Below are 27763 nucleotides of genomic sequence, written 5' to 3'. Positions count from 1 at the left end.
AAGGTCCGGCCTACTCTCCGACGATCCAACTCCAAATCCCAACTCCACTCATCAAGAGCTTGAATCCTACGGTTTTAATTGCAAATTCACCATGTGTTTAGGCTGAGCTCTCATTGTTGCTCCAAGTTGTAATCTAGGCTTGTACGGATGTTTTTACACCATCAATATCATATGTTTGTGTCCTACAATGTGCTTAATTTTATTCACTATGTTTTTGGCTAATGATGTAGTGATGTTAATTCCTTTGCTATCGTCTCTTTAACATAGCTTAGGATTGATCGTTTGTTGGATTGCTATCGATTTAGAACTGTTCAGGGGATAAATTGATAGTGGATTAGGTAAGTGATTATAGTAGACGACGTTCGTTCCCGCGCATCTGCAGGAATTAAATGTCGTTGAAAGTTGGTTCATGGAACAAGTGTTCAGCTGACTGTGAACTATACGTCGTAGACATGTTCAGTGCACGCGATTAGGTTGATTAGTTAATCCCAAATATGTGCTTTTAATATAGGTGTAGAACAATACAAGCTTATTGAGCAACTTGGAGTGACATCTTTTTCCTATTTAAAAAGTCTTCCTTAATTTGTAATTTTAGTTTGTTAATCTTGTCAATTCTTGTTAAATAACCTACGCCTCCCTGTGGTTCGACACTCGAAGTACTACAGTCGACTCTGTACCCTTGCAGATAGATTGTAATATTAGAGCTATTTTATTAAACTTGTGTGTTAATAATCCATTAATATAAAAGCTCAAAAATTACACATCATGAAACCTTCAATCGAAGTACCACCAAAGCTTGAATTGAAGCCACTCCCAACGAATCTGAAATATGCCTTCCTTGGTGAGGAGGAAACTCTACCGGTAGTAGTATCGGCTTTGTTGAATAATGAAGAGGAATCCAAGTTAATAGAGCTATTGAAGTCGCATAAGCAAGCTCTAGGATGGTCCATAGCCGATATCAAAGGGATTAGCCCCGCAATATGCATGCATAAAATCTTGATGGAAGATGGAGCTAAGCCGGTAAGGGAGAGACAAAGAAGGTTGAACCCACTCATGCAAGAAGTGGTGGAAAAAGAGGTGAAGAAATTGCTGAAATTTGGGATGATCTATCCCATTTCCGATAGTGAGTGGGTCAGCCCGGTGCAATGTGTACCGAAGAAGGGAGGAATAACCGTGACCGTTAATGAGCAAAATGAAGTGTTAGCAACTCGATTAGTAAACTCTTGGAGAGTTTGTATGGACTATAGAAGGTTGAACAAGGCGACAAGAAAAGATCATTTTCCGTTGCCATTTCTAGATCAGTTGCTTGATAGGATTGCGGGTTATTCCCATTACTGTTTCCTAGATGGATACTCGGGGTACAATCAGATTGCAATTGCCCCGGAAGATCAAGAAAAGACGACATTCACATGTCCTATTGGTACGTATGCCTTCCGCCGGATGCCTTTTGGGTTGTGCAATGCACCGGCTACATTTCAACGATGCATGATGGCAATTTTTTCCGATATGAATGAAGACATCATGGAGATCTTCATGGATGATTTCTCTGTCTTTGGATCCTCATTTGACTTTTGCTTAGAAAACCTTAGACGGGTCCTACAAAGATGTGAGGAGTCAAATCTCGTGCTAAATTGGGAAAAGTGTCAATTTATGGTCAAAGAAGGCATAGTGTTGGGACACAAAGTGTCGGAGTTGGGGTTGGATATGGATAAGGCGAAGATTGATGTGATCTCGAAGTTACCTCCCCCAACAAATGTGAAGGGCATCCGTAGTTTCCTTGGACATGCGGGATTCTACCGACGTTTTATAAAAGATTTTTCAAAGATTGCAAAGCCACTTTGCAACTTACTTGAGAAGGATGCCAAATTCGTCTTTGATGAGAAATGCCTTGAGGCATTTGAGTTGCTGAAGAAAAAACTAGTCGAAGCTCCTATCATTATCACACCCGATTGGTCTAAGCCGTTTGAGTTGATGTGTGATGCTTCAGACTATGCTGTGGGGGCCGTTTTAGGCCAAAGGAAAGACAAGGTCCTACATGCCGTTTACTATGCTAGCAAAGTACTCAATGAAGCTCAATTGAATTACACCACGACGGAGAAGGAAATGTTAGCAGTAGTGTATGCCTTTGAGAAGTTTCGGGCATATTTACTTGGCACGAAGGTGGTAGTGTTCACGGACCATTCAGCTATCAAATATTTAATGAATAAGAAAGATGCAAAGCCTCGGTTGGTAAGATGGATCCTCTTACTACAAGAGTTTGATGTTGAGATTAAAGACAAAAAGGGGACCGAGAACTTGGTAGCTGATCATCTCTCTAGACTAGAGGGATTGGAAGAGACGGAAGATGAAAGAAAGAAAAGGATAAATGAGAAATTTCCCGACGAGCAAGTGTTGCAAGTGGAGGCTCGGGAAACATATGTGCCGTGGTTTGCCAATTTGGCAAACTACCTTGTTACGGGCATTATACCAGAAGGGTTGTCATCTAACCAAAAGAAGAAGTTTTTGAGTGACACCCGCACATATGTTTGGGAAGATCCGTTTCTCTTCCGGATTTGTAGTGATGGAGTGATTCGAAGGTGCGTTGGAGAGCATGAGCACCTTCAGATTTTGTCTGCATGCCATGATTCGGTGTATGGCGGCCACTTTGGAGCACGACGAACTGCTTTTAAAGTGCTTCAGTCCGGATTCTTTTGGCCATCTATCTTCAAGGATGCAAAAGCTTATGTAGAGAGATGTGACAGTTGCCAAAGAACCGGCAATATCTCGTGGAGAAATGAAATGCCGATGAATAACATTCACGAGGTAGAACTCTTTGATGTTTGGGGAATAGACTTCATGGGACCGTTTCCCAAGTCTAATGGGCAGCAATACATCCTTGTAGCTGTCGACTACGTTTCTAAGTGGGTAGAGGCAGTGGCCTCAGCAACCAATGATGCCAAAGTGGTGTTGAAGTTTATCAAGAACCACATCTTTAACCGCTTTGGGACACCACGAGCCATTATCAGTGATGGAGGAACTCATTTTTGTAACAAATTGTTCGAAAACCTCCTAGGGAAGTATGGTGTCCAACATAAGGTTGCTACCCCTTATCATCCCCAAACGAGTGGCCAAGTTGAAGTCTCCAATCGAGAAATAAAGAGGGTGCTTGAGAAAGTTGTGAAGCCGTCTCGAAAGGATTGGGCTCAAAAGTTAAATGATGCTTTGTGGGCATATCGAACGGCTTATAAGACCCCGATTGGAACTTCGCCATACAAGTTGGTCTTTGGAAAAGCTTGTCATTTGCCAGTAGAACTGGAGCATAGAGCTTATTGGGCTTTGCAAAAGCTCAACTTGGACTATGATGCTGCAGCCGAGAAGAGAATGTTTGACATGAATGAAATGGACGAGTTTAGGCTTCATGCTTATGAGAGCGTTGATCTCTACAAGGAGCGGGCTAAGAAGATACATGATGCAGCCATTAAGCCTCGTCATTTCCATGAAGGATAACTGGTCCTTTTATACAATTCTCGGCTCAAACTGTTTCCGGGCAAGCTCAAGTCAAGATGGTGGGGTCCTTATGTGGTGCACAAGGTGTACCCCTATGGTGCTGTGGACATTCGAGATCAGAAGAGTGATTCTATTTGGAAGGTGAATGGCCAACGCTTGAAGGCTTATGTTGGAGTTGAAAGTGGCATGGAGGCAAGAGAAGTGGCTTCTCTGGTGGAGCCAAAAGTGTAGATCAATGATGAAGAAGGTCGAGCCAACGACTATAAACAAAGGCGCTGATTGGGAGGCAACCCAAGTTTTTATTTGTCTTTTATTTTTGTTTTCTTATGTTGGAGGTTTTGTTTGCTCAATTCTTTCCTCTAACATTTTTTTTGAATTGAGTGTTTCTTTTTGTAGGTTTTGTTTCTTTTTGTAGGAGCAACATGGAGATGTGACATTTGTTGGAGCTTAAGAGGAAGCACACCCACAAAGAGATATACACCCACCCTCCCACCCAAATGCACTATGGATTTCATGCCAAGTTTGGGGGAGTTATCTTTCCCTTTACTTTATAATTGTTCTTCTATGCATGCATTGAGGACAATGACGCATTCAAGTTTGGGGGGGTTGTCAATGATTTTTATGCTTGATGCATGTTTATTGGGTGTATTATATGCTAATATGTTTTGAATCTATGTATTTGACGGGTGCATGTTAAATCTTCGGCTTTCTGGTTGGGAAATTTTGCTTAATTTTACTTGAACTTTGAAGCCTAGGATGAATGGAATGGGTGCATGAATCTATTTGAAAAGCATGTCGTGATTACATCCGATTTCTTGAGTTGAGGAGAGTATGAAAATCGCATGACTTGTGGAAATTATTTTGGATTGATTTGCTTTATCGAGTGAAGTGCTTGCGTTCGTTTGTGTTAACGATTTGGGAGGATAAGGCACTAGGATGAACTCTATGGCCAAATGATCACATGCCTAGTCCATCACATGATCCCCTAGAAGCCACCTTGAGCTTACTTCCTTATTCTTTGTGTAAACACTTAGCCAAACACTTAGCCACTGAAATAAGCCTAATTTTAGCCTCATCAATAGACCTTGCTACTATTTGGGTGCTAAATACAAGTTGAGCTTGGTGTTTTGAGTTGTGAGTGTGGGGGCGGTGGACTGTAAAGAGTAGACTTCTCTAGACTTTATGTAATGTGAAAAGAATGAAGTTCTTAGAAAAAAAAGAAAAAGAAAAAAGACGACCTCCAAATTCGCAAAAGTCGAGGTCTTTACAAAAACAGAAAAAGAAAAAGGAATAATAAGTTGATGAAATAAAGATAGAGCTTCGACAATTGTTTGATGTAATCTTGTCTAGAATAGATCTCAAGTTTGGGGGAGTGTGAGTTGGGTTGTAAAATTTTGGTTGTTCGATCTTTGGAAGGATGTTGTAGGAGGGAAGATTTTGGCACTCAAATGTGTAGCCTTTGAGCTCACTATCCATACTTATCCTACCTCGTCCCTAGCCCCATTACAACCTTGAAATAAGACCTTGGACCTAATCGTTGATGTTTGTGGATGTGTGTAAATAGCTTGGTAGAGTTAAAGAAGTTCGGTTTGAAATCTGCGAGTCTATGTGATTAGTAGTGCTTGATGAGTCAATGATGACGGTTTGAGTTGTTTGATCGTATGCTCGGACTTACTTTGAAGTGCACTTTGACTTGAAGTTCTAGGGGGACGAGTGATTGTTCTTGAGAGTGGAAAATCTCGATTGGAAATGTTGGGGGTTTAAATTTTGTCACTCACGTCCCTACATGATTCTTGTTGATGAAAATCTCTTTGCGGGTTAGACTTGTGTTGAGTTATTGTGCTTAAAATAAACCTTGCTCGAGGGCGAGCAAGAGCTCAAGTTTGGGGGTATTTGATGCGAAGCATATTTCCTATACTTTTCCCCCTTAGACTATACATTTATATGTAAATTATTGAAGCTGTGAAGTACATAAAGAAACTAGAGCAAACTTTGCAGGAGCTGGAGAAACGAAAGATGCTGAGTCTCAAAGATTCATCCTTGATCCAATGGAGAGAAGCATATGTAGGGGAACTGCAACTGCAGGGCCCGAACCCGGTGTTTGCAGGGCCCGAATTCAACACATGGACATCTCCTAATGTAATCCTCAACGTTTGTGGGAGGGACGCTCAAATCAGCGTGTGCAGTGTTTGAAACCCCGGCCTCCTCTCCGCCGTCTGCTTTATGCTCGAGAAGAACAAATTGGAGGTGCTTTCTGCCCACATCTCCTCTGATCGAGCTACATGCATCTACATGATCCATGCCCGGGATGTTAAAGCTGGAAGCTCGTCAGAAGTGCACGCTTGAGGAGTCCAGAAACTTCGCCCGGTCGGGCGATTGTATGTTACAAAACACCCGGTCGGGCGATTTCAGTAAAGCATTCGGAGTCCAGAAACTTCGCCCGGTCGGGCGATTTTCCATTTCTAAAACACCCGGTCGGGCGAAATGTGTTATGAAGCCCAGAACCAATTTACCCGGTCGGGCGATTTCGACTATCAAAACGCCCGGTCGGGCGTCGGATCTCCTAACTGCAATTTGGCAGTTTGTTGGCAGTTTTGCTGAAGAAAGAAGAAAGAGGGGCAGACGGTTCGGGTGCTAGGGGGAGACGATTTTTTAGAGGAGAAAAATTGAGAGAGACGGACGAATCTGGAGAGCAATTTGGTGGACAAAACTTGAGATTCAATTGAGGGGAAAGGACGACACGTGAATTGGGCATTTGGAGAAGACAGTGAATAGAAAGTGACGTGTTGTTTTGAAGAAAGGAATTGATAGGAGAGTCCAAGTCAAAGCTGCTATTTTTCTTCAAAGCTCCATGATTAAAAGGGTTTTCCTTCAATTATTTATTGCTCCTAGTTTGATTATGAGTGGCTAAAAATCTGGTGTTGCTCCAAACATGTAAATGGATAATTTGTTCAAGTGATTTAATCTATGTTCTTCTCTATCTTATGATCGTCGTTTCCACAATTTTCCTTGTTTGAATCTATTATTTTTGGTGCATCATTAGTAGTAGTACCATAATCCTAATCAAATGTCTCTTTAACTTTGAATAGGATAGATCCTTGTGACGATGAATTATCAATTAGAGTTGTTTAGACGATAATTTGGTAATGGATTTCATGAGCTTATAGTAATTGATCTTTGATTCTCGCGCATCCGTAGGATTCTTAGATTAATGAAGAGTGGTTTATTGAATATGTGTTCAACTATTCTTAAACTATTGTATGTCGAGCATGTTTAGTGCTAGCATCGTGAATTGATATTAAAGTCCCGTACTTCATAAGATAGAGTTGGCTATTAGAATAAATCACCGTTTTATCCGTGAATGTTTGGAGTAACAAGTTCTTCTCTTAATTCGTCTTACTCGTTTTATTCCTTTTAATTGTTTTAGCTTAATTTTGAAAATAAAATCTTCAAATCAAAATACCTTTTAGTATGTCTTTTCTTTGCTTCGGAATTAAATAATCTTTCCTTCCCTGTGGATCGACACTCAAAGTACTACATTCGACTCTGTAATCTTGCAGAATCGTTGTAATATTAGAGTTATTTTTATTAAACTTGAGTGAACATACACTTGATAATTAAACTCGAAAATTACACATCAATGTGGCAGGAGGAGTTTTTAGTGCTGATAATGTAGCAGGAGGAGTTTGTGGCTAGGCTATAGCTTGGCTATTGCTTGTCCAAAACCATTGTGGATGCTCTTACATTTAGTTATCCACCTAGGATTGCATAACTACGTGTTGATCAAGGTTGATATTTGTCTTCAATTGCATCACTTGTACTGTCAAATATGAACCTTATAGTTAAAGTACTATCAAACAACAAAGATTAATATCACATGGTAACCAAATTTAATTTATTCATTGATAATTTCCCCAATTAATATCGCATGGAGTATAATATTTTTTCGTGACAATTTGTATACACAACATTTTTCAAAAACCTAATTAAATTTATATTAGTCATGAAATACCAATGATATATTTTCACATGAAGAAATTTGCATGGAAAATGTAATACGTGAGTATCTCTGCTAACTGTCATTAATATAATGATGTAAATTTAATGCTATGATAGAGTAATTTAATATTATGATGGAGTGTACTTTCGAATTTTGTAATGGTGCAAATGATCATAACCAAATATAACCGTCGACTCGTAATTACATTAATGGCTAATAAAATAGATGATCAATTAATTTATCTTCGTATAATCATACTAGCATTTTGTCCATATAAACGTTTTCTAATAATATGTGAGTCGACTTGAACGTTTTTTGTTAGGGCTAAAAGCCCAAAGTTGAGCCCATTATACTTATGCCCGCCCTAGGAGCATTCCAATCACAGAGGGGTTTTAATGCAATATATCAAAACTAGAGGGGAACATTCGTAAATAGCCAAGTTTGAAGGGGAAAACATGCAATATCCTCCTCCCTCCAAAAAAACTTACCTCATACATCTCAGAAATTAGATAAAGGCGAAGAGATGAAACATTAACGAACCAATGCCACTCAATTTCTCATTTAGGGTTTCTGATTTTTGAATTCTGAATCCAATTAGGGTTTTGAAAACAGGAATTGCGGCTTAGTTAGGCCACCAGAAGCTGAATATATGGCCAGGCATCGAAGCAGAAGCTGCAGCCGTAGCCGTAGCCGTAGCCCGACCAGAAGAAAGCAGTACGACGAGCCGCGCGACCGCCGCCGTGATCGTCGCTCGCCAGCTCCTTCCGGCCTCCTTGTTCGAAACATTTCGCTCAGCTCCAGGTTTTTCCTCTATAAAGAAGGCGTTTACTAGTGTAGAATTTCACGTTTGTCATTATGGAATGTGTTTGTATTTTTATTTGAAAATTTAATTGGGAAATTGAGATATGAATTTGCGGAGTTATGTGGTGTAAGGGTGGTAGAAAGGGGGAAGGGGAAGTGGCTGCTGATATCGTGTTGTTGAAATCTTGGAGCTACAAGGAATGCGTTGTATTATTAGGGCGTGCTTGATACTTCTCTCTGGAAAATGGTAGTCCAGCAAATTTCCGCCGAAGTGTTAGATAGGACTGGAAAGAAATCATGTTTGCAATAGTTTGATACTAGACAGAAAAGCTCATTTTTCTAAAATGCATGTTTGATAATTCAGATTTTTCATCATATTAGAGCGTTCAATAATTTGTTTTAAGAGTTTAACATAATGAATCTATTAACGATTTCTTTAACGTGATAATCTGCATTGAAAACCTTCTGAAGTTGTAGTATATACTTGAATTACCAGTTTGCCATGGTTTGGTGGCCTTTTTCATCTATCTGATAAATTACCAGTTTGCCATGGTTTGGTAGTATTTTTTATATTTGGAACGGTTCCATTAAAGTTCATCTAGCATTGTTAGTTGGATTGCCAAATTATTTCCACATGTTTTGTCCTGGATTCACAGTAGAGTAGTATATGTTTTGGTGAATGATATTGATTTCATATTTTCCTTTTTGATTGAAGGCCTGAAGATCTGAGGGTTCCCTTTGAAAGATTTGGTCCGGTAAAGGATGTGTATTTGCCGAAAAATTACTATACAGGGTACACTTCATGTTTTTTCAAGGTCATTTTAGTTGTTTAGTTGTTGCTGTCAAAGTTTATATTCTGGTGACAAAAATTCAGGGAACCTCGTGGCTTTGGATTTGTCAAGTTCCGTGATCCTGAAGATGCAGCTGATGCAAAAAGTCACATGGATCGCACAGTTATTGGTGGCCGTGAAATAAGAATTGTGTTTGCTGAAGAAAACAGGAAAACTCCTCAAGAAATGCGTAGAGTCACTCGCACAAGGTTGTGTTTGTGTTGCAGCGTGCTCCCTCTGTGGTGCCACTAATTCCTTTTGAATATCTTTTCAGGCAATTCCAGATTACATATTGTTAAGTTTTACTGATCCCTTTTATATTGCTCTGAATTTGAAGCTCACGCGGAAGCCATAGGAGACGGAGTCCATCATATTCCCCTAGAAGGCGATATCACTGTTAGTATATCTTTCGCTGGGCAGCTAATCGTATATGCATTGTAACATGGCATGTATCTTATAGTCTGCAGTATCTAATATCTAAATATTTTACTTGTAAATAACTGCCCTTTTAGCATATTAGAACACTGGTATGAATGAACATTTGATGTTTTACTTTGTCTTTCGGAGTGGTTGACTGGTTGTGGTTTCATAAATGGCAGCTCGATCACCACCACCCTCTCCAGCAAGGCACCGTGATTCAAGGTCTGATTTTGAAGTCTTGCCTTCATTTTTTCATTTGAATGAATACAGAGATACCTACTCGAATATTGATTGCTTGTGGTAATATTATGTGATTACCACATTAGTTTTAGATGATGTCACATCTAGCCATTCGTACCATCTGATGGGGATATCTATTAATTCATTAACTGTATATTGCTGAGCACCATATGAATGTTACAATATCAGCCACATACCCACGGCATCTAGACATGGTGGTTATTTTGAATAATGCTTTGTTATAGTGTTGGAGATGATTCTGTTGCCTTCCTTTTGGGGTTAAGACTTAAGAGGATGTCAAGGTTGGACGTATTTTTTCTAAGTACATTTTACTAGCTTCTTCAAATTTCTTTTGAGAATAAGTTTGATTAAATCCTAGTCATCCGATAGAGTTGTTAGTTTTGTGTTATAATTTTGTTTTTCAAAGTATTGATGGGGTTTCTTTAATCAATTAGGATATATTTCATCAGAAAATATGTTGCCTTTTTTAGCTAGATGTAAAACACTTTCTTTTCAAACTAGGGAATTCTCTTCGTGATTAAAATTTTTCTTGTGAAGGATTTGTGTAGAGTCATTCTAGTTCTTCCATTTCCAGGGACTTAACTTTAATCTCTTGGCACTACTTTCTTGGAGCTGTATTTGAATCTCTCTTAAGTTGACTGTCTTTCAGTGGATATGATTGACAAAATCTGCTGATGACCTTATGTATGCAGATTTTAATTGACAAAGTACGGTATAAAGAACTCGAGACTAATATCTTAAAGTCAAAGCTTACATTATTGTCCATGCATCTCCAGAAGTTTCTAATTCCAATTCATCATGGATAATCTTCAAAATCCACGGAATTATGTTTGTTTATGCCTTTGAGCTTGTAAGGCTTTGCCTTGCGTCGGATACTGAGCTGACTTTGGTATGATCAATGTGTGAAACTATTCCAGGACTAGAGATCCTCGTTTATTTATTGTTTAGCTTTTAAGATTGATTTCCTAATGCTTCACAAATAGTTGGCCAAGAAAGAACTCATCTGCAAAGAAGCAAAGCCTTTCAAAGTTATAATGAATGAAGTGTGGTGAAATTGCCCATGAAAAAGATAAGATGAGGTCTCTAAATGTCTGCACAAGGACAGCTTGCAAGTTTTGAGATGCTGATGCTATAAAGCCTTAAACAATGAGTGGAGTTTATAGTTTTTTCAGAAAGTCGGGAAAAGATGCAGGTAAAGGTCATGTCTTCAATCATTAGATTTTCCGAGGGAGGTTCTCTTGTTTCATCACTGTAAGGGTCACTCTTAAATTTTCCACCACTGGTTCAAATTAAATTGCGGAGTCTGTCAAATAAAATGGTTGCACATATGTATGTTCGTGAGCCAAGTGATTCATGATATGTTTACTGCCGTGTGTGCTTATATGTACTCAAGTGATTCTTGTGTGTTTGACAGAGATAGGGGCTATGGAGCCAGTCAAGGTCGCTACTCTCGACACAGGTCGAGATCTATGTCTAGATCAGTTTCTCCGGAGGATGACATAGGTTACAGGTCCAGTGAGAGGCATTCCAGACCTCTCTTGAGATCTGTTTCCCCACTTGATGAGAAAAATCACTTGCCAAGTCTTCATTCCCCAAGTCCTAGAGAAAATGGACATACTGGCTATGCAGGGAGCAGATCCCCGACTCCAAGAAGAAACTCTTTGAGCCCGGAAAGGTGTGTCAAATTTCAATTTTCTTTGCTTGGTTTTCTTGGACAAATCAAGAGGAATTTAGTAGTATTTGATATTGAAGTCTTAAACTTTGAATGAGGGTCCTGTTTTTTCCTGTTTAAATGAAGATGGACACATATTGCCTTTTGCCTTTGCTGCTGCTCAAATTTTTCTTAAACCAAACACAGCTGCAGTACAATCCATTGCCTTACAATGAATATTTCCTTCTTGCTGTGCAGGCGTCGCTGAAGATGCACACAGTTTTTCTGTTGTCACGAGTTTGGTTTTCTTAGCGTCTCGGTTTCAAGTGTGGCATCCTTGTGTAGGTTGCTGACAATGAGCAAGTAAATGAGGATGATCTGAGTTCGTTAGTTTGCTAGATTGTACTACTATGTTTTAACGTTTTGAGTTTGTGTTGCTAGACCTTCATATGGAGTAACTGTGTTTTTTGGATTTAAATTTTATCAGTAATATTAGCTTCTCTTATAGTCAATTCTGCCTGCATTCTATAATGGTGATCATCTGCAGATGTAACATCGAAATGACGCCGTTTGGGTTATGAAATTCTCCCTCCCGTCCACTCTAAGTGACATATTTTCCGTCTTACTCTAAATGATACTCCATTTGTCCACAATTACAAGGCCAGGTTTGACACGGAATGGACTTTAATAAATATGGTAGAAAATGAAAGGAAAATATAGTGTAAGGTACTAAGGCTCTTACTTTATATACTCCGTAATTTATAATGAAATGTTCAAACTGTTCACTTGAAAGAATGGAAGCTCTTCTTATGGATGATCATGATACTTTTAAAAAATGGAAATTTTTTTATCAATGGAGGGCCGCCCTTTTTATTCAATAAAATACCAAAGTGGATGATTGATTCATTCCATATTACAAATCATCCCAGGAAATCCTTTGGTAACTTGGATTCCTATTTCTCAATGACATTCCACAATCAAGACGTCCACAATAACAAGGGCACGGACCGAGCTTTAATAAATATAGTAGAATGTGTGAAAATATTAGTGAAAGGTGGGTCTGACTTTTATATATACTCCGTAGTTTAATGAAATGTGAGTGAAATAAAGTTAGAGGAACTTGAGTTTCATTATCAAAAGTAGTAAAAAAGCAAATAGGACATTTATCGGTGGACGAACGAGAATGCCAAAACTGAGTAATTATTGGTGGACAGAGGGAGTATACATTTTTTAAAACAGAATTATCATTTTATTATGTTAATTAGAAATATTGATAAATTAATTGTTTTATGTTTTGAAATTGGAGGAGTGCAATCACCTCATAATCCACTCATTTTTGCAATACATATTATCTAAAACAGCATAAATGAAGATTGATATCGATGATAAAACAGTGTTTCAACAAGAAAACTAATAGTACAAAGCTTTCGAAAAATAAAATTCGTAAATAGTTAGCTACAGAATGGTAACTACTCATTATTTCGGTAAATGGGTTTGATTATCTGAACCCGATTATTACAGCAATCGGATTGAACCGACCCATGTTGGATGTGGCGGGTTGAGCCCGACCCGCAAGTGTCCCAGCTAATTTTTTTCTACAAAATTCTCTATAGCGACAAACCCTATAATTTCCCCCCCAAAATCACTCCAATCACAATTCGATTTCATTTCCTTCATCCATTTCAGTTTTCTGGATATATAAGAAATTCTCACACTATGCCGCGGTATTAATCTTCTCCTGTCTGTAGATTATTGGGACTATTGTTTCTTGGGTGCTGAATAGTCTTTCATTAATTTTGTTGTAGGTACTACTGTGATTATTGCGACACTTACTTGACTCATGATTCTGTAAGTTAATTTTAAATCTGTTGTGGGCTCGGTTATGATGTTAGCTCAATTGATAAGAAAAATTATTAGAGAATGTTAGAAACAAATTTTGGCTCCGGAATGAACTTTCTATATCATGAATGTTTAGTTAGTTTCACAATGCAAAAACCAATCTTTTTAGAAATGGAAGATTTTCTGGCCCGAATCTAAATAGTTATACTACATGTTTTTGGATTACAGCTAATCTGATCATTTTTGTGAAAGTTCTTCGTTGACTTGATGTTGCAGTCGTTCTTATAATTTTCGGAATTCTCAGTGTTGCTGGTTGTCTATATTTTGCTGATTTGCTGGTGATGACTAGTTTTCCTTCTTTTTTTTTCTGTTGTTCAGCCATCTGTCAGAAAACAGCATAATTCTGGCTACAAACATAAGGTATACCTCTGGCCTCTTGGTGATGTAGAGCATTAATGTTATAACCGTCTTGAATAGTTTACTTAATCTTCATTTTCATTGGAAACTAATATATGTGGGTGTCCAGGCCAACATTAGATCCTACTACCAAAAGTTTGAGGAACAACAAACTCAAATTTTGATTGATCAGAAGATAAAGGAACATCTTGGGCAGACAGTAGTATACCAACAGATTGGTGCAGCTTATAACCAACATCTTGCTGCTTTTCCCGGAGCAAGGCCGCGCCTACCTGTCATGCCACCTCCTATGTTTCCGGGACCCCCTCAGATGGTCCCTGGTATCAGGCCTCCAATGTTGCCAATACCTGTTCCTGGTGCTCCTGGTAAAGAAATTGCTATATTAATCTTTGTTTCGTTGTCTATTATTTTTTGTGCTGTTCTAACTTATAATAATCCGAGGGAAATTCTGGAAGTGTGTTTTTGGCAAAATAGTCAATAGAAGCTTGTTGACCATTCTAGATAATGAAATAGTTTCCTGCCCTTGCGGTTAATATCACGAGAGACTAAAAATGGCAATATTTATGAATAGAATGTGTGATAATCAAATGTATGAGTGTGATGTTGATGTATACAATTTAATGCGATGATTGGTATTAGGTTATGGAAATTCTCCAATGGCGCCAATGCAGCCTCCTCCTGCCCCTTCACTGCCTCCGCAAACCGGTGGGCTTCCACCTCCACCAAGTACGAGTACTCCATCACCAGTTCCAGGAGGCCAACCCCCCAGCTCTAGCGGTGCGCCTCCTAATGCTACTCAAATGTTCAATGCCAATCCCCCAGGAACTTCTGCTACTTCTTCAGCTGCCGGTGGATATTCTTATCCACAGTACTCCCAAACTGGTCATTAGTTTACCAGCCACAGTAAGATTTTACACTTGCAATTACCAGTTTCTTCTTCTCAATATTTTTAGTTTAAAGAAAGGCCCCTCCGAGAAGAGAATCTTCACACAAGTGGCAATTTATATCCTGTATGATAATCAATTTTGCTGTTTCTTCCTGCTTTTATACAAAATGGGTAAATGGGTTGGAAAGGCAAATAATGTATTTTGAGGAAGAGGAACTATAGCTTCAGGCCCCCTCTTTTACCATACTCATGCTATGCAAGTCCGAGCCTCATGTCACTTGTTACCCCTTGCTTGCTAAAAATCAACTGAATTCGATGAGTTTGTATAGATAGTGAGCTTCCACTAAAGGATCACTCAATATATAAAATTCGAACATCTGCTGCAGAATTCAATCACTATGCTTGTTTGCGTGGCCTATAATAAGATTGACCCTTCTTGATTTTCTCGCAGGCTAGATTATTGACGAACAAACAGACTGCTGCGGGCAGCATGTTGTATCAAGCATCCAGTGGGATATTTGAATGCATTTTGCGTTGGTAACTGTTACTGCACGCGCTTGAGCTTCACTGTGAAAAACTGCTGGTTTAGCATTAGATATGTGAATTGGTGATGGATTTTCTTGTAATTTTGTGGTGATTTTTTCTTTCCTTTTTAGGGGAATTCTTCTCGTGATTTACTGCATGCTCTACTGAATATTAGCAAAATGCTTTTTTGGCTCAAGACTAAGTCTTACTCCATAAAGTAAATTAGTAATCCCTTCTTTCACAAAAAGTATACAGCAATGTTTGATTGGAACATGTTTAAGAAAGGATATTGTTAAGGATCACACTACGTAGAAAAATGTGTGATTTTTGTTGCTGAATGTAGTTAAATTTTCTGCATTTCCCCAAAGTTTAAAATGATATGTAGAAGTATAAAACAAAATTTGATGAACCCATTTTGCAACTCCAGGCAATCATCAATTTATTCGACCTCAGATACCAACAAATGCAACGAAAATTATGAAACTGAAAATAATGGATACATCAGATTGCAGAGAATATAAACAGGCTGCTTTAATTTACAAGCTGAATCCATCTTCCCACATGTGGAACCGTAAGAGCAACTACGAGACTACATTACGTACGCTACACAGCACGCAGGCAACAACAAGCTGGCCCCTAGTAAGAACCAACCTCATTTAGTTACAGGAAGAAACTTGTTTGTTTTCTTCAACCACATTGTTGATCTAGTCCTCTTAACATGATCAGCAAAGAGGCCATGCCTGCCAACAAAGAGCTAGTATAAATACATAACACAGAAACTACACTGGCAAACAATCATAGCTGCAACTCGACTGAGATGAGTTGGTACACACACACCTTTCATATTCTAGCTTCTGTTTAACTATGCCATTCAAGAGCAGCTCTGAGCTGTAGATAGTACCGCCTGCAATGATAGTCATATGAGAAGCTTGTTTGTTTAGGGTGCACTTAAGGTACAAGGGAGGAATTGCCAACCTTTTTCAAGAAAAGGAAGACAAGCATCATAATCTTCTTCACAAGATAGAATCAACAAATCGTCTGGAAGTTGCTCAGCCTTAAATACAGATCTGCCAAGTCTCTCAACCGGCTGATGGCCAATGCAACAAGTATAAGTAAACATAATCAAACAACAGAAAGGATCAAGAATCAATATGAGCAACGAATTACTACAAGCTGGCTCTCTGACTCATAATGCTTATTCATATGTGAAATAGTTCAAAAGAGAACAGCCCTAATTAGCTTTCAATTAAATATTTAAAATAACAAAAAAGGAAAAAAAAGGAAGAGCATAAAACGATAACCAGGATGAATCAGCAAGTAACCATGCCTAGGTGAAAGAGGCAATATCTTACCATTCCATGAACCGCCTTCACCAAGTTGACTAAGATGTCTTTACCGGGCTTCGTATTAGGGGTAACAAAGACCTTTTGTCCCTGCATTATGCCTGTGAGACAACTGTAAATTAACATAAAATTATCATTGTAAAAGTCAGGCATTTACTTGTAAAAGTGGATGTTGAGACGCCCTTGCTAGAGATACTGGCAAACAAAAGCCAAACTCCTTTTCCTTTTTCGCATCTCTAAGTATGTAATTTTTCTCGTCGATAAGACAACTAGCTTGCCCACAGCTTTCAATCCACGAGCGAGTAACCACAGGTTTCCCGGAAGCAATTGCTTCTAGCATATTCCTTGTGCGGACAAACTCATCTGCGATAAAATGAGTAGCATCTAACATAGACGATGCAACTCCACCTCCCAGCCGTGCCAATATCTGTAAAACAATTCTAGCTATATAACTTGCACAACATAGGAAGTTGAAAAAGATGGTCAGAAATTAAAAAATGACACTACCTTTTTCTGCTGCTTGACAACATCTACATCCAGGTGCTGGCTAAACAGAACTCTTATAGTTGTGATATCCTTCCTCTTCCTCGATCCTCTCATTCCACTACATGGTTCTGGTGAACCAGTATGTAGGTCATCAAGTTCTTTCATTAAAGCTATTACAGACTGGTTCTTTCTGCAGGACTGTTTGTGATATTCATCCCCCTTGCATATAGGAGATACATCATGTCTCAGTGCCGTACGGGTAGTAGGTGTAGCACAAGTCGAATACGAAGTTCCACATATCAGTGAAGCTTCCTGTCTGCCATTTCTTTCGTCACCTCCAGTGCATGCCCCATCATAATCTTTCTCATCACCTTGCTTAGATGTGTTCAAGCCGACAGCATCAGCCGAAATTGATTTCTTATTAGAGCGATCAGTACCACATACATCAGCATCATTCCTTGAATTTTTAGCTTTCGCATTTTTTCTTGAGATGATTTTTCTGGATCCTGAATCCGAGCGAGGTGGCAAGTGATTTGATGAATCTTTGTCCGGATTTGTAGGACTAATCCCGGCAACCTTACTTGATCTTGTTAACCGTCTACTATGCTGTGCATCAGCTGATGTTTCTTGTCTAGATCTTTTTCCTTGTAGATTACTTACTGCATCAATGTCAGGGGTACTAGATTTATCAAGGAATGCTTTATTTGATTGCTTTAAACGAGTTAATCCAATCCTCCTAATGTCCTCTATGGTCATAGTAACAGCATTTTTCCTTTTCCCACTTGAACGGGCACTCGCCTGTTTATTTATTTCATCCTTGGCATTAACAGAATTAGAAGGCACTTTGGGACAATCTAACTTCATGGATGTCTGAACTGGTACAGAAAACTTCTCTGACCTTTCACCAGTTAATTTGGCCCCATTATGTGAGGAAACATTTTCAACTGTCGACCTCCTTTGTTCTGCTTCCCTTAGCACCCCATCGTCTCTCTTCTTTGCTATTTTGCGTTGAACTGGTGCAAGAGAGGACATGGTACTGTTTCTTGTGCTGATCCTCTTTGTTCGTTTGGCTTGTCTAGTGACAACTCCAACCCTAGTAAAATATGGCAAGTCTTCTTCTGAATGAACAGTACTATTTCTGAACTTATTTTGCGTGGTATCTTTCCATGTGCTGCTTACAGCTTTATTTCCACTTTTATTACTGTCAGACAAGTGTACTTGAAAACACAAATCTCCCATAGCTTCAGCAGCCATTTGAGTATCAGGACCTATATCATCTGGAATGTTCTTGTCTACACAATTATCTGCCAACTCAGGCACAGACACTTCGTGCAACTGTTCTTCCAAATTCCTTATAATATTCTTCGACACCACCTCTTCTCCATGAAGTGATTTTTGCTTTGCTCTTGTTTTATGCAACAATCCTAAATCTGAGTGCACTAAATTCCCTAGTCTACTCTTACTGTCTGCTTTCATTTTTTTATCACTCTCTACAACAGACTTGGATTTACGAGGTTCAGTGAGGCATCTCGGCACCGGACCTACATTGTCGAAGAAAAGTTCCCTTTTCTTCAGGAAAAACTCTCCCCCACCATCGTCTTCGCGAGCATCATCCCAATCATAAATCCCGCACTCTCCAGTTGTGTTTTGGAGGGTAGACCTTTTGGCCAAATCTTGAGAACCTTTTACAGCAGAGACACCTTTTGGTTTATTTACATCTTGAACCTTCTTTCCAAAGTCTTCATCATGTTCTATGAAACTAACATCAAGAAACCTATTGACAACCTCAAGTGCACGTTCCTGTGACAGATCCCCTGGTTCCTGGGAATCGACGTAGCTTAACACTTCAAGCATATCATGATTATCATCTGTCTGGTTGATTTCGGTTTCTGCTTTATCACCTTCAGCATCTTCATCCTCTCTGAAAAGTCTGCGCACAGCTGTACTAGTTATCTTGTATCTGTTTGGATTCCCCTCACTTTCATTAGAGTAGCCATTCTCAAGAGACTTCGACACATTTCCAATAAGAGATGGACCATTTAGTTCAGATGTCTGATGTTCCATAGAAGACTTATCGGTACTAGTGGTAGACAAACCATGACTAGCTCCTCGGGCACGGGCTGCCAAGCCAGAAGCCCTAATTGATGCAGCACGTATTGAGGTAAATCCTCTGCAAGGTGATTCTGAAAAAAATGTATTATACATTCAGGCCAACAAAAGGAACAGAAGTAAACCAACAAAATGCAAAGATAATCTGAACTAATCAATCCTAAAGCCAAAAACGAAGATAAACATATACTAATGCAGAGCCAAAACTCGCACAAAGGTTAATTAGTCAAGAATACTATCATAAGCTAAAATATTTCTGTAAACTTAGCCGACATTCTTCTACATTGTATGTTATGCACAGAATGAGAACCAGTTAAACAGGTTAATACTGAAATAATGAAAAATATAAGATATTATATGGCGAAAGGGCTGTCCTGAACAATGATTGGGATACAAAGGAGCACTGAAAATATTTAACTGAATGCAAAGGATAGCTTGACATCATTCAAATATTCACCTTCCTTAGGAGAATTCTTGTCCACTGTGCTATCCAATTCAATGGAGACACTGTCATCAATTTTAGCAGAAGGTTCCTCGGATAATCTTTGGGTCTCACATGTGACATCAGTTTTATTTGATTGTTTGCATTCAGCAAGATAAAGTTCAGCATTGAACTCATCCAAGACTTGAGTTTCACCTGGAAGATCCACCACTTGGGTTTCCTCATACAAATCCACCAACTGCGTTTCGTCGGCAAAATCTATCATTTGGGTTTCCCCATCAAGGTCCATCGATAGGGTATCCCCATCAAGATCCACCACTTGGGTATCCCTGGGAAGATCCACCACTTGGATTTCCCCAGTAAGATCCACCACTTGGGTTTCTTCTGCAAGATCCACCACTTGAGTTTCCTCAGGATTTGCCATTTGAGTTTCAAATTCGACTTCCAATATATAAGTATCATCAACAGGCATACTCATGATGTTAAATGAATCATCATCTCGGTCACCTTCTAAAGCATCACCTGCCACAGAAACAAGAATGTCGGATACTCATAAGAAATGCAACCAAAACAAGTATTCCTAACCGCGATAACTTTTTTCTTGATTAAAAACTTATCAGCAAACAAATTTCACTGTGCATGTGCAAATAGGCTATGACAAAGTAGAGTTTCATTGCTTGGCTTAACAACAAAGTGTATGGCAATGAAACTGTACCCATCAATAAATTAATTCATTTGATAAATAATAGAAGCTAAATAACCACAGCTGGTTCCTTGCTAATAAAAACCCAGTACATAAACCTTAAGCCATCAACCACTTAATCAATGCTCTTCCATCAAAGAGCTATCTCCTTTAATAAATAGATGTGCCTTGAATTTAATCATGCCACAGTGACTAAAGCAATCCAAACTGCATGCTTCTAACCAAATAGTCCTCCATAAAAAGACCCAAATTTAAAACATAATCCTTTCTTGAAAAATAAAATGAATAGAAATCAAACACTAATTTCTCGCCTTGAAAAACATAATCCTTTCTTGAAAAGCATAAATCTTGGTCATAGTCCTAAGCTTTACAATGAAAATATAAAATCTACATCAATGAAATCAGAACCCAGATCTTTTTTTGCAATTAATCGATATAATTATACGTATTTAGAAAAAATAAGCATTGCATGCCGAGATACTCCATAATGAACCACAACCAGAGGTAAAAGAAGGGGGAAAAAGAATCCAGAAATGGAGTACCTGGAGAAAATTGACTCTCAATTTGCTGAGTGGCAGCGTCTCTTGAATCGACATTCGAGTTTTTCTGGCTGCAATTACTCTGGGTGCGGCTTCCTTCAACAGTCCCCATACAAATTCGACTAAAATTTTGTTTAACAAATTGGAGTATTATTTTGAATATAAAAAGGCATCAGCGGTCAGAAAAGGAAGTGTGGGAAGATCCTGCAATTACATTAATGGAATGGACTTAAACTTACACAGAAAATAAGAGTTTGGTGGAGACGAAAGTGGAAGCGATTGCGATAGTGAAACTAATTGTAGAGTGAATCGCTCAACGCGAGGTGGCGCAATGGTTAGGGATGTGGAAATTGGGGGCAAAATTCACGATTTTGGAGGGAAAATCGAACCCTAATTTTTTTTTATTACAGTCTTTTATTTCTATTTCAATTTTTTAATTCAAAAAAAAGAATCCTTTAATTTTGGAATAGTTTCTGCAGCGATTTTATTCTTTTTAGTTAAGATACATATGATTACAAATATTTACTTATTTATTTATTTCTGTCTATAGAACAGTTCCATTTTCATTATCAATGATTAATGCTCTATAGTCTATAACTACATAAATTATGCCAAATTTTAAGCTTTAATCCGAATTATTCATGTTGTTTTTTTAAGTTAGGTTTATGGCTGTTGTGTGGAGTTATTTAGAAATTAATTACTCGGGATTGTTTTAAAGTTTTTTGATAAATTATGGAGTAATCTATTTTCCAAAAAAATTTAGCTTTGCTATAGCCTATACCTACACTCATCTCAATTTTATTTTCCAAAATCTTAAAGAAATTTTTTCTCTTTCAATGCCCACTTCGATATCAGTCTAAAAATGTAACCGTTCTCTGTCAAAAAATAAATACTTGACACATCAAGAATAACATCAGGAGTTGATTACCAAAAACATTTTAAGACAATTAGTGCCCAAAGCAAAAGCTTCATCTTCAATTATTTTTATCGATAGTGTATTTGCATTATTATGAGTATTTGGATACCCGATTAGTTAGGTTTGGATATCTACATTAAATATTTGGCATTATTCAAGTATTTGAATACCCGATTAGTTAGGTCGAATAAAATACTCAAACTCTAAAAAAAAAGGGGTCAGCATTCAAGACTATTTTCGAGTGCGAATACCTAATTCAAGCAATGTTTTAAAAATCGGACCGGACCGGCCGGTTCAACCGGTCGGACCGCGAACCGGTAGGTAGTCCGGTCCGGTTCATCCATTTAAACCACCACTGCATTGAACCGCTGTGAACCGGTGGAACCGGCCTGTCGGACCGATTGGACCGGGAACCGGAAACCGGTTTTCTATTTTTTTTTTCAAAATTTTTTAAAATTTGTTGTTGATAGAGATTGAACTCATTACCTATCTTCTACCTCTACCACTCCACCACATGGGCTCATTGAACAATTTGAACATTAAATATTTTTATACATTAACCATTAATTTTATCTACAAAAACTAATAATTCATTTTAATTTTATTATTCTTTAATACAATTGTTAATTATAATATATATAATTATCATCCTTTATATTTTAATGATGCTCTACTTACCACCTATATTATTATTAGTACCATATAAGATTCATTATTTACTATAAATAAATTTTAATATTACATACTTAATTTATATACCCTAGTTATTGACATTAATGAATAATCTTATCTAAACTAATTAATAAGTACTTAATTCGTATTTAATTATATATTATTTTACGAAATAAATTTTCTTAAATTAATATAAACATTATCTATTTTAATACATGAAATATTAAATTTTTATCTAGACAAACTAATATTAAATATATATATCTGAATATATTTATTAAATTTTAATATTATTTATATTTATACATCACTAATTATCTATAAGGTTTAATGTTTTGTGATATATTATTAATTGTAAATCATTTACTAAATTTAATATATTTTTATATATATTTGCAACAGTAAAACGGTTAGACCGGTGGTTCGATCGGTTGGACCGGTTGAACCGTGAACCAGTAATGTCGCCGGTTCGCTTGCCGGTCCGGTTTTTAAACCATTGAATTCAAGAGTATCACATATCAATATATCACAGTATTGAATATGACATTGAATATGGCATTGAATATGAGCCTGTGACATGCCCAGTCAAACTAAGTTTTCATGATCCGTAGCATTTAAGATTTCAGTTAATCTATCATTATCAATTATTCTTTCAAATAGTAGTAACATATAATTTCATACCAATAAAAACATACCAATAAAAACACTCCAAAATAGTATTAATACACAAATAACAAAAGTCATACCATGACAAGTAACAAAAATAATTAACACACGACAAAAGGAATCCAAAAATAGTAATAATACATGAATAACAAGAGTCGCAAAAATAATAAACACACAAAAACAACATCCGAAGACGAGACCATGGCGTAACCATATACTACCGGATATAAATGGCTACGCCATGATTGGCAGCGAACCTGGATCAAGCTCGAAGAAGCTCATGCCCTCGACAGACACGGACACCGACGGAATCTTGTGAGACAGCCTCAACCTATCCTTGGTCCCAATCACCTCCCCTTTCCCCTCTTTCCTCTTAAACACACACCCATGCCCCTCCACCCTATCCAACACCCCCACACTCACCCCCCTCTCCCCATCATAATCCGACATGATCTCCACAACCTTGTACTCCGCCCCCTCCGACGACCCGAGCCCCTCCCACTTCTTGAACACGGCCTAGGTCTCACCCTTCTGAGGCCGGATCGCGTATACCTTCTTGAGTATGGCGTCCCTCTTCCACTTGGCCAGATGCGAGAACACACGGTAGTCTTGGACCACCTCGCTGTAGCCCTGCTTGAACCTCCCCGAGCTCGCTGGCAGCCCCTTGTACAGCCACCTCTTCTCCTCCTCGTCCTCGGGCAGAGGCTCCAGCCACGTGATCTCCAGCTTGATGCCGTCGTCCAGGATGGCGTTGATCTGGGCATAGAACCTCGGCATTGCATCTGGCGTGTCGTAGACGGCCCACACCTGCCCTGTCTTGAAACACTCTCTGCTCCTCTCCCCCTCGAAGTCGTGAAACTCAGCATCCGTGTATTCAAGCATCTTCGAATCCAGCCTTATTCGACAGCGACACTCCTTTCTTTTGTAAGCTTCAGATGCTGTGTGAGGATGAGACTCCTTACTCTTGTCTGCTTCAGATGCTCTGTGAGGATGAGCTTCATTGCTTTTGCCAGCTTCAGATGCTGTGTGGGGATGAGTTTCCTTGCTTTTGTCATCACCTTCATCTTCACTAGACACTTCCACAATGATGCTTTGACCTCGTCCACGTCCACGACCACTGCCAGGAGGCCTACCTCGAGGCCTCTTCGCCACAGCATCTCCCGATGCTGCCATTGGCTCTGAGCCTCGAGGCCTCTTCGTGGCAGCATCACCAGATGCCGATGCTGCCATCGACCCCGAGCCTCGAGGCCTGCCTCGACCCCTCTTAACCCCAGCCACGCCACTTCCCTCTCATCTACAACATTACTAGTTACATCATCGTTTTCCTTATTTACCCCTGCTTGACCACGACCACGACCACGGCCTTGACCTTGACCTTGTAAAGCAGAAATCTCATTCACCCTATTGATCAATCCAGAGTCAAACAAGCCTTTCCCGCTCAATTCAACTTTCTGATAGTTCAAAACCCTAGAAACCCAAAAATCCAGAATCTGGACTTCATCATCAATATGTTGCCCTTGAAATCGTGAAAAACCATAATTTTTCTGATTAGATTGAAATTGGGAAAAACCGAAGGGGCGTCGTTCAGCGATGGCCTTAGCCCTAACCATGGAATCATAGGCCATCCTCTTCTCGTAATCACCGATCACGGCTTTCGCACGGACGACCAACTCGAAGGCCTCCCTGGCGCCGGGAAGTCCGTTCTTGTCGGGGTGGACGGTCACACCACCAACTTGCCGTACTGCTTCTTCACGGGGGCCTCGTCAGAATCCGCCGCGACGCCGAGAATCTTGTACCAATCCTCCTTGCCCGCGCAATGCACGTCGCAAACGGCGATCATCTGATCAAAACCCTCCATCCCGGCGTGCTGCACTGCCACGGCGAGCTCGCGGGCGCCGGAAAAGTCTCCTTTTAGAGCATCCACTATAATCGGACACTTTCAATAGTCCCGCCACTTTTTTTGTCCACAACCACTTCTTATTTGTCCGCGCCAAAAAAAAAATGTCCATAGCTATAAGGACACTTTTTAGTAACTTTTCATTTTATTTTATTTTTTGTTTATTTTAGTTCAATTATAATTAAAATTATCAGAATGCAAATAATTAGAAAACGAGGTAATACGGAAATTTAAAAAAAAGTGTTGGGACCAAATATTCTTTGTATTACGGAAACGGGAAAATTATACAACGAACATTTTTTAAAAATACAAATAAAAACTCCGCCACCGTCTACTCGAGAAAGAAAATATATTTGACATTATCGCCAAGATAATTACAAGGAAATTAAATAAAACTATAGTAGTAATATAAATTGTCCTATAAGAACCATTTAATATTTGAGTTGCAACCCTTTCAAGTAATTAAGTAGTAATTGTCATATTTTCCACGTAGTATATATCCTTGGTGATCGGGTCGGTTGCGGTCTCGTAGAAACGGCAGTTTTCTTGCAGTTGTTTCATCAACTGCACATCAAGGTTCCTCTGCAAGACCTCGTGGGGACCAGTGCCCATGGAGTGTGGTATAGGGGCGGGCTGCGAAATGCGCGATCCAGACGCGGCCGACGAGAGGCAGGAGGAACTTGCAGCCACTCTAGCGCCTCGGATAGAGGCATGTTGGCCCGGAGGGCGTGGGCGCCTAGAGTGTGTAGCGGAGGGCTCTTACGTTTGGGCGTCGTTGAGGTCGATTGATTGTGAGCCGCTGTCGCTGCTGTAGTCCCCGGCTATGTTGTTTCTAGTTCGCTTCGCCCCAGGGCCTGTCCCTCACTCCTCCGCACAGATGGCCTTGAATTCGGGCAGTTCTCGAGAACGAGATACTCCTCTCAGGAGTTGAACTTCGACCAGCCTTCCGTGTTGAATTGGGACATAGACAACACCTTCACGTCGACTTCGCTCCGACCACTCTCAGTTGTGAGCAGGTTGTTCTCGTATATGCCCGCAAACCTCTTGGTGGCTCGCAGAATCCTAGACCACTTTTTGCGGAGCTGTTCCGCGTCACGCGGTTTGGCGCCTCTCGGCTTGAACTCGTTGTATGCCAACAGGACGCGCTTACAAAAGCTCGGCACCATCTGATCGGTGCCCACTATGGGGTCCGATATGACGGCATCCCACGCCCTCGCCACAGCAATGGACTCCCCCTTGGTGTAGTGCGTGGACCGTTTACCGCCAGCCCCCGTTGCCTCGCTGCCCTCGCCACCGCCGCTGCCGGCGTCACTGCCCTCGGCGCTGCCGCTACCGCCGCCTCCCCTGCCGCGGCCACCCCAGCTGCTTCCACCTGCCCCACCGAACCCGCCGACTCTCGTTGGAACAGGCGTATCCACACGGGCTGGCGGAGTATCCGATAATCCCAGACTCAAACAACTCATCATCTACTCTAGTGCGAATCTATCTGCATCGGTGAAAGGAGGTTGGCTGAATTGGAAAGGGGTCTCCGGTCGTGGTTGGTTAAGCGCATCCATGCTGGGCTTGTAATCTCCAAATGCCGAGCGACCAAAATTCCTCTGAATGGAGGGGGCGTGGGACTCAAACCCCACAGAGGGGGCGTTTGACTCGATCCCCAAGGCTGGGAAGGAGGATGGTCGCCATATCTCGATTCGTCGGTGCCGGGTGATTCGTCGTTTCTATCGTGCATTTTTAGAGAGTGAAAATGTTGAGAGTGAATAAATGGATGGAGTTTGGAGAGTGTGTGAAGTTGTGTGTGTGGAAGTGGTATTTATAAAAAAAAATTCGAAAATAATTAAATAAAAAAAATTGTCCGACTATCGCCGGCGCGTCCTCAGCATCTTCTCGCTGATGTGCCTTCCGCCCCAAAAAATGTGTCCGCCTCGGGGCGGACGCTTCCCACGCTATAGGTAGGTGCGGCGGCGGCGGTTCGGGGGCGGCTAGTGGATGCTCGCCGCTTCCATTGCCACCGCCGTCTCCATCAAGAAAGCCTTTTTTTTCAATGTTGGTAACGAGGAGTCATGAGGCGGCTATTTATATAAAATTGTGAGATTATTTACTGAAATACCTAATTTTTTTAAGTAAAAAATAATTATTGATTCACTTCTATTGGTAAAACTATTAGCGACCGAAATTTATTTCCAAAGATAACTATATGTATTAAAAGTTATGGATATAGTGTAGATCGTAATTTAACAAATAAACAAAGTTTATCATAATAATGCTTTTATATATGGCTAAAGATACCTAGGATTATGATTTTTAGAATTTATTATTCCTAGAAGTATGGTTTTTGAAAATATATAACTTGGGAAAATATGATAAATATTTTTAGAAATAGATCAGAATTCTTATATTATAATTTAAAAATAATCTAACCTAGTGGAAATATCTATGAGATAGTGAAAAATAAAGCATTATTTTTTCTAAGTAAACTTTAATTTTTTGAATATTACATACGATAACATGCTTACAAATTTGATAATATGAATCTTAAACACGTCTTGTACTCCCTCCATCCTATATTATTTGCAGTTTTTATTTTAAGTCTTAAATTTGAAATTAATTTTTTAGTGTAATTGAATTAATATTTTAAATATAATGAAAGACCACTTAATAAAAAAAATTTAATTAATTCTAATATATTAATTAAATATTTTAATTCTTACTTAAAATAAAATTAATGTAAATAATTTAGAACAAACCAAAATAGTAAAGTGCGAGAAATATGAGACCAAAGCACGAGACTGCTATATCACATTAGTAGCAATATTTTAATTAGTCGGGTTCAAAATTGCACTACATTTTATTTACTTCTAAACATGATTAGTCACA

The 27763-nt window shown here is 39.3% G+C and overlaps 3 protein-coding genes across 4 annotated transcripts; 2 read left to right on the top strand and 1 right to left on the bottom strand.

Annotated features, from left to right (window-relative positions):
• Positions 1 to 7991: 7991 nt before the first annotated feature.
• On the top strand, positions 7992 to 11961 carry LOC121772044 (serine/arginine-rich SC35-like splicing factor SCL28). Its single transcript, XM_042168977.1, has 7 exons — positions 7992 to 8287; positions 9003 to 9080; positions 9162 to 9326; positions 9455 to 9513; positions 9717 to 9759; positions 11213 to 11473; positions 11708 to 11961. The coding sequence occupies exons 1-7, from the start codon at positions 8136 to 8138 to the stop codon at positions 11715 to 11717; spliced, it is 768 nt and encodes a 255-aa protein (XP_042024911.1). The 5' UTR covers positions 7992 to 8135; the 3' UTR covers positions 11718 to 11961.
• A 1070-nt stretch (positions 11962 to 13031) lies between these two features.
• On the top strand, positions 13032 to 15318 carry LOC121771719 (U1 small nuclear ribonucleoprotein C-like). Its single transcript, XM_042168573.1, has 6 exons — positions 13032 to 13173; positions 13255 to 13297; positions 13667 to 13708; positions 13815 to 14070; positions 14345 to 14608; positions 15043 to 15318. Exons 1-5 carry the CDS (start codon positions 13166 to 13168, stop codon positions 14593 to 14595), a joined length of 600 nt encoding a protein of 199 aa, XP_042024507.1. The 5' UTR covers positions 13032 to 13165; the 3' UTR covers positions 14596 to 14608; positions 15043 to 15318.
• A 273-nt stretch (positions 15319 to 15591) lies between these two features.
• LOC121771718 lies at positions 15592 to 21092 on the bottom strand. 2 transcript variants are annotated; one of them, XM_042168572.1, is made up of 9 exons: positions 20978 to 21092; positions 20742 to 20860; positions 19512 to 20018; positions 16967 to 19128; positions 16617 to 16886; positions 16469 to 16549; positions 16092 to 16203; positions 15954 to 16020; positions 15592 to 15856 (listed from the first exon to the last, which is right to left on the bottom strand). In XM_042168572.1, the coding sequence occupies exons 2-9, from the start codon at positions 20848 to 20850 to the stop codon at positions 15769 to 15771; spliced, it is 3396 nt and encodes a 1131-aa protein (XP_042024506.1). In that variant the 5' UTR covers positions 20851 to 20860; positions 20978 to 21092; the 3' UTR covers positions 15592 to 15768. The 2 variants fall into 2 exon arrangements, with proteins under 2 accessions (XP_042024506.1, XP_042024505.1); XM_042168571.1 differs by having other exon boundaries at positions 20742 to 21086.
• Between the last annotated feature and the right edge of the window lie 6671 nt (positions 21093 to 27763).

Source organism: Salvia splendens, chromosome 16, assembly GCF_004379255.2.
Source record: "Salvia splendens isolate huo1 chromosome 16, SspV2, whole genome shotgun sequence".
Classification (NCBI taxonomy): Eukaryota; Viridiplantae; Streptophyta; class Magnoliopsida; order Lamiales; family Lamiaceae; genus Salvia; species Salvia splendens.
This window is presented reverse-complemented; position numbering and strand designations above follow the sequence as displayed.

Bases quoted from the DNA above. Each gene is read 5' to 3' on its own strand.
- LOC121772044 (XM_042168977.1), top strand. From the start codon at position 8,136: ATGGCCAGGCATCGAAGCAGAAGCTGCAGCCGTAGCCGTAGCCGTAGC. The intron at 8,288-9,002 runs GTTTTTCCTCTA...TTTTGATTGAAG, and splicing joins AACATTTCGCTCAGCTCCAG to GCCTGAAGATCTGAGGGTTC. The intron at 9,514-9,716 runs GTTAGTATATCT...CATAAATGGCAG, and splicing joins CCCTAGAAGGCGATATCACT to CTCGATCACCACCACCCTCT.
- LOC121771719 (XM_042168573.1), top strand. The intron at 13,298-13,666 runs GTAAGTTAATTT...TCTGTTGTTCAG, and splicing joins CTTACTTGACTCATGATTCT to CCATCTGTCAGAAAACAGCA. The intron at 13,709-13,814 runs GTATACCTCTGG...GTGGGTGTCCAG, and splicing joins ATTCTGGCTACAAACATAAG to GCCAACATTAGATCCTACTA.
- LOC121771718 (XM_042168572.1), bottom strand. From the start codon at position 20,850: ATGGGGACTGTTGAAGGAAGCCGCACCCAGAGTAATTGCAGCCAGAAA. The intron at 16,887-16,966 runs GTAGTGTCATTT...ATTGTTTTACAG, and splicing joins TTGTCAAGCAGCAGAAAAAG to ATATTGGCACGGCTGGGAGG. The intron at 15,857-15,953 runs GTGTGTGTGTAC...CTTTGTTGGCAG, and splicing joins CAGAAGCTAGAATATGAAAG to GCATGGCCTCTTTGCTGATC.